This window comes from Pipra filicauda, unplaced genomic scaffold (genome assembly GCF_003945595.2).
Source record: "Pipra filicauda isolate LSUMZ 115617 unplaced genomic scaffold, ASM394559v2 scaffold7_size6619720_pilon, whole genome shotgun sequence".
NCBI lineage: Eukaryota > Metazoa > Chordata > Aves > Passeriformes > Pipridae > Pipra > Pipra filicauda.
In genome coordinates, this window is record NW_024104976.1 from 5,109,828 (window position 1) to 5,126,191 (window position 16,364).

Below are 16,364 nucleotides of genomic sequence, written 5' to 3' on the forward strand. Positions count from 1 at the left end.
AGATACTATGTAAGATAAATGTTGATTCCAACATTAAGGTCATGAAGTATTCAGATTCCTACGTACAAAAATATTAATTGACTTTCAACACCTACTTCATAGAGAAACACAGCATCACCATTCTTGAAAATACTCATTAGAAGGAGGATCCCATGCAGAACTACACAGTCCTGTGATTCTTTTTGGTGTTTTTTCTCTTGCTTATTGCTTTGAAACTGGATCACCAAGTCTAAGTGGTCTTGTTTTCTACGTACAGCAACATGCACAACACTTTTGAAACTGCTTATTCATACAGAGACATTTCAGCCAGAAGAGAGAACTTGTAATGATTCCCACTACTTTAATCTTTGGGGAAATTTTAACTGAGCAGTTTAATTAATGAGAAAAGCACACCTTACCTTGTAACTGTGGCTCAGTCTTAGAAGGCAATTCTTCCTTGGTACATTCTCTTTCTTACCATCACCAGTTATAAGTAGTGCAGACTTCCTGTGGAACAATACTTATTGGCAGAGCTGCATCTCCTCACAAAATACAAATCAGACAACTTAAAGAGACATTTCATAAGATGATTTGTGTGTGCTGGAGGGCAGAGGAGCGGTCATATTTTCTTAGGTTTAGCCCTCCTGAAAATGTATTTTGAAAGTATTTTCCTAACCTGGCACTTGGCACATGCTCCTACCATTAAGAAAAAAAAAATTTCTATAACATCTCCTGCTGTTTTAAAAGCCATGATCCCAAATCAGTACTGACCTAGCTGCCAAACAAATTAAAGTGTAGCATACACCACAAATTAGAGAGCTCTGGTTAAATGCAGATTTTTGTACCTTGAGAAAATAAGAATGAAGGCTATGAAAGGCTCAGGTCAGGTATAGTCATTTTGCTAACCAGAAAGCTCCTGTCCAATACACCCGTGTCAATAACCTGGTACAAGCCAATTACTACTGATGTGCTTCTTAAGAAATCCTAGAAAATGGGTAACTGAGGTGGGCACTTATAATAATAAAAAGTTAGGCTGGTATCTTCAGGTACCTAACACTCTTCACAAGTTTTTTTGTTGCAAATAGAAGTGGGAGTTTGTGTCAAGCTTTTAGTGGATACTGAACATGTGCTGGGTTTTGTTCTGTGCAATCTGGGCAGTGACACGTTACTGCTGAAATTACTGTACTGATGCTTGGGGGGAAGGAAAGATTATTATGTGATTCTAAAAGGAGGAACAAAGGACACTCAAGGACAAGTATTGTCTTCAAAGAAAGGAGGTGTGCAGATTCCTGTCTTCCACAACAGACCAAACACCGTGTATCACAGAATTAGCAATCTTGGAAATTCAGTATTTAAAAAAAGATGGTAAGCACATGATGTGTTTTGAGTTGTCCCGTGCTTTCTCAGATTTGAACAAGTTAACAATATTTTATCTCCATGTACCTTTACCTCTCAGTATTTGTGATCTTCATATACATGACGAATTTTCCTTTGTTGGACTATGTAACGACAAATACTTAAGATACAACAACATATATTTAAAAAGCAGGTAAAAGACCATTATGAGGAATAAAATACCAGATTCCAACATGTTTGGTTTCAAATATTTCTACAGCACATTTAGTTGCTGATGTTGTTATCATCCTACATAGCTGATATTTAGCAAACTCCCAGCTAAATACCAGTATTCCAGCTATTCCTGGTATCCCAGCAGCCCAAATAGGGCAATCCCGGTGGTAATAGTAGGAGTTGAAACAATGACAATGCCCTGCTGACAATACAAAGCCCAAATCACAGTGAGGGTGTGCTGTGGAGAGCAGCACGTGGGGTACAACACGTGGGAGCTGCCTCCTCCTTTATTCTCTGTACCTACGGTCTGGCAGTCAGATAAATCCATTTCCTCACAAGCCTATAAAAACAATACCTTCCTGTAAAAGACAGGATAAAGAACATGAGCTTCTAACTAACATTGTGCTTACATGCTGTGTTTCCTTTCTAGAATGACATTTTGTTCCCAAAGCATCGACAACGTTCACCTTCATCCATCCCAAGAGAAGACATTTGTGAGGTGTGAAGATCGCTATCAGAGAGAAAACTGAGAATGAGCAGGAACACAAAGAGAAAACTACTCACCAAAATATTTAAAATGCTGTACACCTGGCAAAATGATTTAAAAACACACAGTTACATTAAATATCCTAGGAGGTTCAGAGTAGTGAAGAAAAAACATTAAAATATTTAGATTTTGTGATGCAACTGTGCTTTGTTATCTACGAGCCTACTCTGGAAATGACTGAGCAACTTCATCAAGGTAACAGTCAATTTTAAACTGTTTGAAGTCTGAAAAAAACACCTGCTCGCCAGAAATAAAAGTATTCCTATTTGAAAGAATTATTGCCATAAGCCTTTGAAAAACTTCATTTTGTTGGATTTAAGGGGGAAAAAAAAGTCTCAAAAGGAGCATTTCCCATTAAATACTTTGAAATGTTAATAGAGTTACTATCAGTTAAAACTTTCCTAAATTATTTCATAATGCAGGAAGAGTTAAATAGTTCATAAAAGAAAATACTCCCAAATAGGTAACAAAATGCATCTCAGCCTACAGAATGCTTGAGCTGCCATAACCATATGACAAGCCCACTAACTGTATCACCTAAAAATTCTATACTAAACTTTGCTCTATTTGAAAGTGCTTTGCTGTTTAACTATTTTAATTAAAGAACTGATTTAAACTACTAGTAGTGTAATAATTTCAAGGATGCTTAGTATACTACACACAATTCTAGCACAGTTAATTTCAGTTAATTTCTGCATTTAAATCAAACTCACCTGTTCAATTAAGGCCTGAGATTTTTAGATTCTAAATCACTGTATACCAGATTTTAGCATAACTTGAAACTACCACAATAAATGAAAATGCTAAAATCCTCAAACAGCTTCAGAGCATATAAACAAACTTTAGAGAGTCAAACATATACAATTCCCTTGTTTCCTATGTCAGAATATAAACTACAAAAAGAAACATTATTGCCTCAGATTGGTTTTATTCCCAGGTTAGTACAAACTGAAATAGAAATCAATATGTATGTATTTCATTTGTCCCTTTGTAATGCTAAGCACAAGATTCATTAAAATGATGTTTCTACAACTCTGCATTTTGAATGCAATTTGTGTTAAATGTTCTCTAAATGGTAAAAAAAAAGTGCAAGACACTGCTGAGCCATGGAGCAAAGCATATTATTCGTACCAAGATATTTCAGGGAATTTTGAACTAAAATATACAGATGTTATCAGGAGGAAAGCGAGATTTATTTAGAAAGCATGACAAATGAACAAGTTTTAGAAAGCATGACAAAACCAGCAAGTTGAGCAATCCTGCAAGCAGTGAACACCGATCAAATGTTGAATGCAGGCATCTCTGCCAACCATTCACAGTGTTAACTTCTAACTTTTACAAGCTGTTGTCCCTTCCTGAGGTGTAAATTTCAGAAGCTGTTTCAATATTTAAAATGGCCACTGGGAGTTGCATCTTGATTAGGATAAATATTTAAAGATTTAGATACAAATTCCATACTAAAGAATCTTTAGATCCTCACTGAAAACAAATGTTTGTGCTTTGAAAGATTTTGTTCAATGAAGCAAACTGTTTTTTTTAAACACAAAAGCATTTCCACCTTCTACGTCAAAATTACAATTTGAGTGATTAATTCCATAGCAATTCAGGTTGCTATCCCAAATATTTAAATTTTGTAACAATTATTTTATTAAAGCTCTGTAGTTTGTAATCTAGCCTGTGATTGTGTAAAAATCACTTGCTTAAACACAATAGCAAAGTCAAATTAGGAGCATACACAGAAGAAGGAAATTTCAGCCATAAGTATTTCAGGTGGAAAAAGGGTCAGGTTGTCTATAGTGTGCTGAAACTCAAGTAACAGGGATACTGCAGGTTTTTTGGGAAAAACCATTCTCCAGTTCAACTGAGACAAGCTGGTATATCCTCAGATAAGATAATTTGAAAACTTTTAAAAAGCCAAGTAGGAAAATAAAAATAACATTCAGTATTTGAACTCTTGCATTTAAGAAGACACTTATTCTGAAGCCCTTTTTTCACAAACAGCTGTCCCAATTAAAAACTCTGTCCATTTGTAATGACAAATTAGTCATTACGCTAATTCCTGATCTAAAAACAAAATAAAGCACAATTTGCGACATACTCAGTTTCACACAACGCCTGAATGCAACACTGACATCATACCTAGAATTTCAAGTGCCTTACTTTGTGCTCACTGGAATCATCCCTGTCTCACTCCAAACAACTGACTGGAGACCATGGAAGCCACCAGGTGCCTCCTCCTGTGACAGCATTCCCAGCTCAGAATGACAGAATGACTGCTGGCCTTTTAATCACCTCTCTGTGATAATGAACCTCCAATATTCAGAAGTAAAAACCTCTTCTCTTTTGTGTTCTTCCTAAAAGAAATATTGGAACGTTAATTGAAAGGCAAACTATGTCAATGACTTACAGTCTGTATGGCATAAATAAATTTTCACAGTTTAAGAGGAATTTGATGCTCTTCCCACATTCACACCATTCTCACTATGCTGTGTATGCTTCTACACCAGAGGTGAGTGTATACATTTAATGACTAAAACATTAAGAAATGCAAGATGAATAAATTAATAGGTACAACTAAGGATTATTAGAAAAATTACAGCTGGTTATGTATTAATTTGTTTCACTTATATTTTAAAATATATTTAAAATACATGTGAAATTTGTATTTTAGATGCTTAGGCATTATTTCCACCTTTCTGGTTTCCAATTCCTAGGGAGATTTAAACACAACCACCACCAAATGTAGTAGGCACCTATGATATGGATTTGCAGAAGGGCTCTGTTTTTAAGTGATTTTCTTTTAATGCCTTTTGCACAGACAGTGCTATTTAGCTACAAGAGAAGCACTTTTATAAAAAAAAAAAACCAGTCACATGGGGTGGTGGTAGGGAAGCACTGTGAGGAAGGAACTCTGAATATGCTTTGATAACATCAAAGTGTGCACTGCTCAGTCAGGGAGACAGATGTCTTAGCAGGCCACTCTCAACAAACAGCCCAAAGAATGAAAGCCTCACTGGCAGGACCTGGCTGTTCAAAGCAGTCTTATCACTTAAATCAACCAAGCAACACACACAAAAGCACAGAGACCCAGCTTAGCAGTTTTAAAACACCTTGCAAAAGCAAATTTGCTCCTTCTGTGAGTCTTATCCATCGGTTGTACATTCAGAGCACTGCATGGGAATTCCAATATTCCTCTCCAAATACAGATTTATTTCCAAAGGTATCATTCAGGAGCTGTGCCATCAGGCTTGAATACCCCACCAGTAATTAATTTTCATTTGGAAGGTAAGAACAGAGAAAGTTTTATGCCTGTGATCATTTAACTAATTTAAAGTCAATTTTAGGGTTTTTCCTTAAACAGGTTAACACAAACACATCTACTCTTATCATGCAGTTACATGTGCTAAAATTGAGAGGGGCACTTTGATAGAGCAGAGATAGTACCAGTACTTTTTGGCATGACAGCCCCTTTCCAGCAAAAGCCAAAAATTAAGTAGAAGCAGAATCTGTGTATCCTTTTTGCTTTCAGGGCTCAACAAGTAAATGGATCTTCAGAAGATGATTTCATCAAGTCTATTTATTAATGCATTTCAAGTTTCAAAAAACCTTACATATCTTTGCACAATACTTTATTTTTTGCATTTTTTAGTAAAAATTTCCAAAGTGAACAAAAAAAGATACTGTATAAAACACAGTGGACATGAATTGACAGTAGTATTTCCTTTTCATTGTCTTGAACTTGCTTTCAGTTTTACCACATCTTGACTTGCAGTGGAGAGTTCAGTGCACATTTCTGTTTTCAGAAAACATTTAACTTAGACTCAAAATAAAATAGGGCAGCATTTGTCTGCCAAAATCCTACCACAGGATAACATTACAGGCAAAAAATTTACATGTTCCAAAGTCTACCACACTCAAGAAGTTACTAAGAACTCTTGCTGAATAAAAGTCACCATTTTAGAAATGCAAACCCACTTCCAATCTTTGCACAGTCTTAAAACAAATGTATTTAAAATGACTTAAAAGCAACTACATACACTTCTAACTAGTTAAGATCATTTAGAATTATTTATATAGTCTATTGGACTTGGGGTTTCATGTACAAAATTTGTCTCTAAACCATGTACAAAAAGCTGTATTTTGAAAAAGTTACCACATACTGTACAAGTTTACAAGGAAGAGATTCCATTATATTCTGTAACATTTTTGGCCTTGCTGGCTTGCGTCACATTATGAGAATGATTGTGTAAACCTTATACTCTTAAAAAACAAAACAAAACCCCCAAAAAAAAAAAAACCAAAATAAAACAAAAAAAACCCAAACAAAGGAAGCCTGTCCAACCCTTAGTAAATTTTCTCCTAAGCAAAGCCAGGAAAATTATAGCCATTTGCATCTCTAATTAGCTTGGTGCTTTTGGAAAACAAGCAATAAATACATCACAAGCTTAAACGTTTTGTAATGCCCCCTTTCATCTCCTGCATAGCAGTAAGCACCTTAAGACATCTTTTGTTTCATCTTCAAAAATGCCAATTATTTACATTCGTAATAAAAACTCTGGAATGGGACATTGTGCTGTTGAACTTCACAACTGGTATAAAATGTGGGAAAATTGGTAGTCCTAACTACAATTTTAACTCTGCCACAGTAGCCAGGCAAATCACTCTATTTTAGTGGTTATGAATCAACAGTATCATGCTGAAAAGTTATCCAAATACCTGATAAATTAAAAAAGAAAATTAAAAAAAAAATACAGCTTTTCTTTCTTTCCACATCCCTTAGAACATAATTACCATACTGTAAGAATATCTGAACAGCCCAAATAAACTGGTTGCAATTTTTAAAACAAGTTGAATAACAGGCAGAATTTTCTAATAAAGCATGGAAATATTTCATCTAACTATTCATTATTTAACTGAATAATCAGAGAAATTAAAAATATTTATGCTGAGCTACACGAAAGACACTTACATATAACATTTTTGAAACATTCTGACACTTGCAAAGGTTGCAGAACACCTGTTATATCTCTACAAGACCATCCAATCTTGTTTGCTGTGTCTTAGCAGCTGTTGGATAAAGACGAAATGAGCTTGAAACAACTTTGATAATGATAAAAAAAAAAGTGTGATTGGATTCAAAACTGCTGTGTAAAGCATCACAGGATCCTTGACCACTACACACCATCATCCTCTGTTATCCTGAGTATGTCAATTAAACAGTAATTTCTTCATTAATAGCGGAAAAGTTTTATAATACAAAGAAACATCCATATTGCAATTCTCTTGTTTACAATTGCACACAAGTACGGGTGTACGTTAGAAATACATGTCTGCATATAACAATGTATATACATTGACAAGTAATGTCTCCAATGCTGAGGTGGTCTAGCTTCCTAGCCTTGTCTGGCAGTTGAAAAATAGATATTTTCCTCAATTCTTGAGTAAAAGTTTTACTACAGCCATATTTGCCTGCAAGTGAAGAAAAAAATGCAGCACTGAAGAGCACAGAAGGGGGAAAGAATCATGATATGCTAGGCCTTTGTGCCACTAAACCAAAAATACGCAAGAAAAAAACCCCACTTTTCTTCTTTGTGAGCTGGAAGATTCGCTCATTAAAAATTAACAACCACTTCCACTTGTTTTGAGGGCATATCATGCTTTTTTTTTTTTTTCTCTTCGATTTTTGAGAGTTAAGACTGGGGACAATGACTTATTAGGTTTTCTTTGGAGCGAGTTTTCCCATTGTAGGCACTAGGAAGATCCAAGGCAAAAAGCTGCAGTCAACGTCTCATATGTCCCATCTGATAACTCTCTCGGGGCCTTTGCCGCTGCGGGGGCTGAGTGGTTTGGGGTGGTCTCCTCCTTTTTAAAGTGCCTGTTGCAAAGAAAGGCACCCATTATTAAAAATTAGTTTAAAAAAAAAAAATAAATAAATAAACAAAGTTGCCCAGGCCATGCAAATCAGACATAACTATTTTTTTCTGGAAGGCTTCGGATTCAGAGCTGCAAAGTTTTAAACAGATGATTAACTGCAAGGAGTACTTACAGAATGCATTTCAGTGTCTCAACAGTAGTTCCTTAAACAGGCCAATTCTTACAGAATGTAGCATGGAATAGGAAATGAAAGGAACTCTGACTCAGAAAAAGTCTTCAAAGCTTTCTTTTGATATGCATATTATGTTATAGGAAAATGAGGCAAGAATTAGATTTTTATGAATTGTTTCACTGGCATCAATTCCATTTGTAGTTTCACAGCTCCAGACTAAGAACTGTAGGTTGGGACACCTACAATTTCCCTTTAGAACAAAATAGCTGAGGAAAAAACATTTCTCTATAAATTTAATTATCTGGTATACTCACCTGGAAGTGGTTTATGAGGAGGCAACTTTGGATTACTGCTCGGAGTATGAACACTGCATATCTTAATGAAACCAGCCATTAACATGATCAATGCAATTCCCATAAGCAACACTGCCCACCAATAAGCCTAAAAAAAACGACAAAAAGAAAAGACTTTGTGGGCTGGCACACATGCACAAGAGACAGAAGACATTGTGTGTGGCTTTCCTCTGTGTTCTAAAAATCATCAAAAAGTTTTTCTGAAACATCACCGAGAACATGTGACCACAACACTTGAAAGAAATATGTCCTCAGAGTTCTCACAGAAAAGCCCAAATGCTTCAGATCCATTCCAATATCAGAAGAGTATTCCACAGAAGATACACTACAACAGCCATATAAGCCTGAAACAACCAACAGCTTGCACAAAATCGACTATGCAGCTCTACAGTGGTGTCTCACTGTAGCTTTCCTTCCAGCTTATTATTAGGATAGTGTCATCCAGCACAATGAAAATAATGAATGCTAAAGATCAAAATAATTAGTTACTTAAAAGAAATCAGAGCTTTCAAATATTGTTAAAACAAGAAAAACCGGTAAATTAAAAATGTGAACGTTAACCCACCAAAACAGACACTGGAATGAATAGAGGTATTAACACAAAATATTTACTTGATTATTTGTTTGTTTCCATTTCCTTCAATCTGTCAAAATTATTTGCTGCACTGAGGGTGCTTACAGAAAAAGTAGTCAAACAAGGACTAATTATACTTTGAAGAATGCTGAAGCACTGTGTATATACAGAACACTTATCAGCTGTGATTCTTGATTAACAAGAACATTTTGCATTAGACTTGTAATATAAAAAAGAAAAAATATACTTACCACAATCCACTCTGCAATATTTTCATATAGTTCTGGATTAAAAATTGCTTTCTTTAATCTAGCTAGAGGGCCATCAGCATCTACCAGTCGACACCTCATAAACACATCACAGTAGCCTTTGAAATCATTACAGGGAGATCCAGGTTGCAAAGTAATAGTTTCAAGATGAAAGTAATTCTCCCACTGGCTGGAGCCTGTGCTTGCACACGTTGCTGGGTCCACTGAAAAGTGAATACAAATTAATCAAACCATTATTGTGTTAAGACATCGGTGCATGAACCACCATTTGTTCAAAATGCTTTTCTATTCATCTGTAAAAATGCAAAATATATTGTTTATTTCCTACCAAATACAATGCAATTTCTATCTAAACCCAAGCATGAACGAGATCAGTGTGCTCTCAAGTTAACAAAAACTCAATCCACGAGAAGCTTCCTCAGACACCCAGTGCATTATTTGAGTTTACAGTTCAGACAAATCTTACTTTTCCTCATGCAGCAGACGTGACACAGTTCTCTGTCATCCTTGCCATCTGAACTAGCACATGTACATTCCTCCAAGCCATGCTTCTCACAGATAGAGCCAGCACATTGCTGTGGGAGACAAAAGCACAAGAACACCAAAATCAATATCACTTTTAAGCACATTGACATTAGAAAAGGTATTAATTTTTAATATCTGAAAGCCTTACTGTAGGTCCAAAGATGCTTATCAATAAAAGCAATTGCTTCAGTTTCAATGTTTTGGCATATTTAATAACTTATTAAAAAGTGATTTACCCTATTTTTTAACACAGTATCTTTTTTTATGGCCACAGAGTACCCTGCAAAACACTCACAAGCACTACAATTCACACTGAAACATGGCCACTCAAAACTGTGGTTGGAAAAATAAACCAAACACGTCTTCACAAATACTTTCTCCCAGAAAATAATAAAAACTAATGGCAGAAAAGACTGTGTATTTAATTTCCCTGTGGGAGGATCCTCCAAACTCAAATAAAAAGCTCAGTGTATTTATAATCTTGTTTCAAAATCAGTAACTATATAAAGACAATTCCTCTATCTTTAATGACTATGCATTAGTTGAAAAAATATTACAAGCAGCATTTGATTAAAAACCTGGACTGTGGAAAAAACAGACTTACAGCAACACAAGTTACAGCTCTTTAAGAGGATGATTTTTGCTTGTTTCTGCTTCCAAATAAACAAGATTAACTCAATAAGAGACTTCCCATCAATATTTCATAGCAACTGCCATGGCCTCTCTAACCCAGGAAACTAAAGGCAGTTCAGAATAATTCTATATGTTTGCACATCTATGCTACATGTATGTGTCTGGAGCAACTGTGTATTTTCAATAAAACAAATTCAAGCTGTATTGACAGCATATCTAATTTTCTGAGGCAACAAAATTACCTGACCAAGACTGAAGAAAAATGAAAGGGTGGAACTAGAAAATAAAACACTTCCATAATCCTGATTTTTACAAAAAACTTTAAATGGAACTTTTCAAATAGTACAGCTACATTGGTACTAGTTACCTATGTCTTAATACTTGGTGTACTTTCACAGTTATTTTGCTTGAAACCAATAAATCAAACATTTATACTGAAAAACAGACTGAGCTCGCACTGTTCTCCAGCAAGCACTGAAATCATACCTATTCACAACAAACAACACGAGCAGTAAAAACCATACCCCATTTATGCAAACTTGGGTGTTCCTGTTGCACTCTGTGAAGTTTTTTTTGGGGTCAGATGCTGGACAGAGAGCACTGAAACCATTACACATTCCTTCTTTTGCGCAGTCAGAATCGTTCCGACACTTTTCCGTCCTGTCTTTGAAACGACACTGGGGAGTGCAACAGGGGCCTTGGCTGGGGCTGCAAACAGGGAATGTGCATGTCAAGAAAAAAACATGAACAATTGCAAAAGAACCCTGAAACCCACTCAAACACCCAACATATTTCTGATTTGTGCTAATCAAACTGCAAATTGAAAATTATTTTTCTCACGGCATAATTGCGCTTAGGGACTTCTCACTCGTTGTATATAAGGCATTTGAAACAAAGTCATTACTTTTAGAAAAAAAGCAGGTAAACGGATTCAGATTCTGAAATACCAGTTAAAGTTCCCAATGAATGGTCAAAATTAAAGTGTACTGTAACACACATGCACAATACCTGCACATTTTGCCTGGTTTTAACTTGCATTTTTTATCTTCTGCTTGGTTTGCATCAAAACAGCAATCATCTTTACACTGGTCACTGTATCCACAATCACACTGTTCTCCTTGTTCAACCAGTCCATTACCACAGATGGGCTGCCCAGACTCTGAAAAATGCCAGTATATTTATGTACAAAGCACTACAAAGAACATGCAAACAGACTTATAAACGTTAACAAGCACCCAGACAATCATGACTGAAAACGCCTGGTCAAGATGGACTTTAGACCAGGGCTCAAGTCAACTTGCAGTACTGCTGCCACCCAGCTTAGTCATTCCTACAGTTCACAGAACTTTAAGCTTTGAGTGAAAGGTTTTGGCTGGTAACAGTGGGAGTGCAAAGAACGAGCTTTCTGCTGAGTCTCCAAGGGAGCCACGTCCTTTCCTGCACTCCTTTAACAGTCAGAGCACCTTAAGGCAAAGGCTGATGTCACTGGGGGGAACTACTATTACTCCAAAATCCAAACCTACTCACTGCACAATCTCTCAAAATTTGTGGGAGCTCACACATCACAGACTCCAGAAAGAAAAATTCCTACAAAACCTTGGGGGTTTTTTATGTCTAAACAGGACTCCCTGAAGTTTAATATGTGCTCCTTCCCCTCTAGTCCTTTCACTGGGCATGACTGAGAACACTCTGGCCCTGTTCTGTTTACTCCCTCTCACCAGGCATTTATAAAGATTAAGAAGAGCCTCCCCCAGTCTTCTCTGCTCCAGACTTAACAGGCTCTCTTGGCCTCTCCTCATATGTCAGATGCTCCAACCCCTTAATAATCCCTGTGGCCCTTTGCTGGACTCACTCCAGTATATGCCTTTTCTGTACTGGGCAGCTCAGAACTTGACACAGTACTTGAGATCTCAGAGTTAATTCTTAACTAACAGAATCTTTCAGTAAATGAAACCAAAATTAATGATTAAGATTAGTAAAAAAGTAAAATAAAAATAAATAAAATAAATGTATAAGTAAGCATCATAGTAACAGCTCAACCATTCTGCTTTCAGGGTGATTAAATACATACCAACAAAACAATTATTTCTCTTTTTCTCAAGAACTTGGCTGATATTTCGAATGCTACAGATAGAGAACTTGTTGTTGTTAAGTTTGTCCCCAGATGTAGCTCTTGCATACATGATATAATTGCCATTCTCTTTCTGTCCCAAGTTCTTGGACTCTCCTGGAGTGCACTCCATTCCAGAATCATGCTGCAAAACAAACATTTTACAACTATCTCTATCACAACAGGTGCAAAAGTAACTTGGATTTGGTGGTGCTAACACAGTGAGAACAAAAAGAACAAAAATAAAGCACTATCTTACACTCTAAGATTTCTTGCAATATAAGAAGTATATACATATAAAACCAAGGTTTGCTTTTGTGTTCTGTTTATTTTGTTATTTTTTTTTCCCAAGACAACAGCAGCAAGTGTCTAATTTCTTAAGTTTTGGTTTATTTGCATTCTTGGCAATGTACACCCCCAACATCATGTCCCAGAACGAACAGTGACTCTGGAAGAGGTGCCATCTCCTAAAAAGAGTGGCTTTATGATCTCAAGAGGGTAATAAGTATTCTGTTGAATAAAGGCAGGAGGAGTTAAGAGAAACTGCAATCCATTCTTTTTGTTTGTTTTCAGGGAGGTACAAAGAGAACTCCCAAACAGAGCAGGAGTCTGTCTCTGTTGGCTGTGACTGCACCTCTACAACCCCCAGTGAGAGGGATGAAAGGCATCCCAGGTCGGCAGATTGTCCAACCATCAGCAACCATCAGCAGACTGCCGACACACTGAGTTGTTCAGTGCTAGAGGAACCCCAATGCTGTTCTGATGCACTCAACTTCCCAGAAATACAACCTACATCTCCAAAAGAATTACCTAGGTTTTAAAGTTTTCAACATAGTTGTGAGAACTGTGTAATTTATTGTAACATGGCAGAACCAGACACGTGTTCCTGTATTTGCCAGGATCAAATGCAACTTAAAGAGTATAATTAGTGGACCCATCTTTCAGGCTGATCCGAGATGTTTCACTCAGTGGGATTGGTTTTTCAGCTTCATGTGCCCATATTTTCAATTCTACTTGGAAGGCTTGTCCTAATCAGAGCAGTGGTACTAGGGATTTTTCAAGGCATGTTAAGAAAGCATTCATATGTGAGTAACTGTTTTGGAAAAACAGTAAATTCCTGTTATATCTGGATTTCATTTTACTTCCAAGAGCAGAAAGTTTTAAGTTTAAAAATAAATTTAAAAAGCCCCAAACCAGAAGACTTTGTTCTCATTTTCAGCAAAACTAAAAGCCTCATGCTTTCATCTTGCCACAAAAAAGAAAAAAAGATCACATCCCTAAATGATGGTGAAACAATTCTACTCTAAAACATTCTCCTTGGTATCTTAATTCTCTCTACAATTTTCTTAGCTAAACTTGTAAGTATGAAATAATTGAACATAAAAGCAAGCCAGTTCTATCTTCATTTGTTGAACAGATTATCATCTTAATCAATTTTGCATTGATTCTTCTCCTCTCCAGGATAAACTGAAATAGATTTAGAAGATGTGCATGACCCTAGTCTTCACAAAAAACAAGGAAGCTTATAGGGAGTAATAACAAAGTCTCTTTGTAAGGGATTGAACTAAAATAAATAAACACTTCTCAAAATCCACTGTTGCACCAGTGTTGTCAAATACTCACAAAGGAGCACAGTTTGGCCATCCATTTGTGTTTGTATACATTTGTGTGCACATATGCACACAGGAGTCAGGATTCTACTTTCCTTGTTTATAATAAGTAAAAACTCCATTTGTAAATCATGCCCTTTGAAATGGCTGAAAGGGAGTTAACAGATCAACAGTAATACTCACAGGTGAACCAAAGTTATGCCCAACCTCGTGAGCAAAAGTAATGTGAGAAACCTTGGGAGGGACATGAGAGCCATAGTTCTGGACAGTGATGATTCCAGTGTTCAGAGACTTCTTCTTCCCATCAGAATACAATTTGCTTTTCTCACATATTCCTCCAGAGCTCCCTGCATTTACACAAATGTACACCAGTTAGGCATTTAAGGAAAGAAGTACTGTGTTACTTTTCTAGTGACAGCCAGAGCAACAAACAGTTTGTCTCCTCAGTGGAGGTTTACAGACTAACAGTTCTGCTGTATAATTAATAATAGCACAACCTTGAAAGTAGATTAGATTTATTCACACTAATGCTCTCAACACTGACTGGATACACTTACACAAGAAGTTAGCTGGTTTAGAATAGCTATTAAGAGCTATTTTAGGCTTTCACTGCATGGACAAGCCCTTATTTCATCACACCTGTAGTACAAGACTAGCAGGGTGCAACGGCCAATACAGGTTTGCCACAATCCACATCCCATTTGGATTTCACTGAATAAAAAAAAATCCACAGAAGGTTTGCTGGAGATCCTCTCTCACAGAAAGAGCATTTATAAAAAGATATATAAGATTATCTACGTATCATTGTCAGAAAAAGTGACTCATTTTTTCACAACAAACTAAAGCTGAAAATGCCTTTGATGTGCCACTTAATGAGACCCATGTTTAGAAGGTCAACAGTCAAGTGCATCGCACTTACTATTTGGAAAAGTCTAATCATTTTTACTTTAATTTCACCAAATTTTCCCATAACCTGGGTTTGTACTGAAGCATTATCAGTGTTCTAAAATTCAGCTATTTTATTGCTAATGTAAATGGTGTCTAAAAATGGTGTCTAAAAAAAGGTTTCCCTTCTGAAATAAAGTTTCATTTTAGTGACATATCCCACTTGACCTATGTCAGTGTGTGTGTTAAGGATGAAAATCTCCCTCAAAGCAACTGAATTTTTCTCAATTAAATTTAGTTATGGAAGCAGTGCTTATGGAATGCACAATCCAATTCATCCTGTGCCTGCTCAGTCTGTACATTAGACTGGCCATCACAGATCCAGTTTCTCATTTCCACAGGCCATCTGTGCATTATATTTCCTATGGTTCTTCCACAGTCACTCAGGTTAGTCCACACAGGTCCCTCTAACATACTTACTTCAATCATGGGTCCACTGATCTCTTACCTCTCTGAATACCCTAATGATAATTATTGGAGCTTTTTAGTCTTCTAAAATAAAAGTCTGAGACTGTCATCCCACAACAGTTTTCTATATAGCTCCAGTACTCTACAAAGAGCAAAGTACAGCTGTAAACAAAGCGAGGTTATAATGTATAGCTACATCTCATGAATGATTTCATGTTTCTTCCACAATTACTCAAATTCTGTTAAAGCTCTCGATAATGATCTCATGAAAGTATCCAGTCTCCTGCAAAATCCCACAGAATTTGCTCTCTTTAGTCTAATGTTATTATATATATAAATCACTTAAGGAAAGAAACAAGGAAAGATTGTTCCTTCTCAATTTCTGATTTTGATTTATGTGAAAGCTTCTACAATTTGGAACCTGTGATGAGCTATAATGAATGAATTTGTATTTATTCGAATTTAAAGTGTAACAACTTTCAAATATATCATTTATAAAACTAATATACCTTATAAAACCAATACACAGAGGACAAATATCTTGAGATGTTGCACACAGGAAGACCATTATTTGATCTTTTTATATCAAGGGACATACTTTAGGTCAAAAATACACAGCTAGACTGAAACTAATGAGAATCAGTTCAAAAAGAGTCACACAATATTTATTCTGTTATCTCCTAGAACAAGATCTCAAAGATTTAAAAAAAAAAAATGTTTTCAGTACTACCTAGAAAACCTAAAGGTTCTGCAGTGTAGTTCTACTACAAAACTCAAACTGCACAGTTCTAAGCTC

The 16,364-nt window shown here is 36.2% G+C and overlaps 2 protein-coding genes across 2 annotated transcripts in view; one reads left to right on the plus strand and one right to left on the minus strand.

The window, feature by feature from the left end:
* Positions 1 to 3,127, plus strand: part of LIPC (lipase C, hepatic type) — a 52,186-nt gene extending 49,059 nt beyond the window's left edge. The window contains exon 9 of the mRNA XM_027736963.2: positions 1,979 to 3,127. Coding sequence (XP_027592764.1) covers positions 1,979 to 2,078 — 100 coding nt within the window. The 3' untranslated portion in view covers positions 2,079 to 3,127. The remainder of the gene's footprint in view (positions 1 to 1,978) is intronic.
* Positions 3,128 to 5,653: 2,526 nt separating this feature from the next.
* ADAM10 (ADAM metallopeptidase domain 10) overlaps positions 5,654 to 16,364 on the minus strand; it is a 44,628-nt gene continuing 33,917 nt past the window's right edge. The window contains exons 9-16 of the mRNA XM_027736961.2: positions 14,399 to 14,562; positions 12,567 to 12,750; positions 11,504 to 11,654; positions 11,020 to 11,203; positions 9,804 to 9,912; positions 9,320 to 9,540; positions 8,456 to 8,582; positions 5,654 to 7,970 (exon numbers count right to left, since the gene is read on the minus strand). Coding sequence (XP_027592762.1) covers positions 7,876 to 7,970; positions 8,456 to 8,582; positions 9,320 to 9,540; positions 9,804 to 9,912; positions 11,020 to 11,203; positions 11,504 to 11,654; positions 12,567 to 12,750; positions 14,399 to 14,562 — 1,235 coding nt within the window. The 3' untranslated portion in view covers positions 5,654 to 7,875. The remainder of the gene's footprint in view (positions 7,971 to 8,455; positions 8,583 to 9,319; positions 9,541 to 9,803; positions 9,913 to 11,019; positions 11,204 to 11,503; positions 11,655 to 12,566; positions 12,751 to 14,398; positions 14,563 to 16,364) is intronic.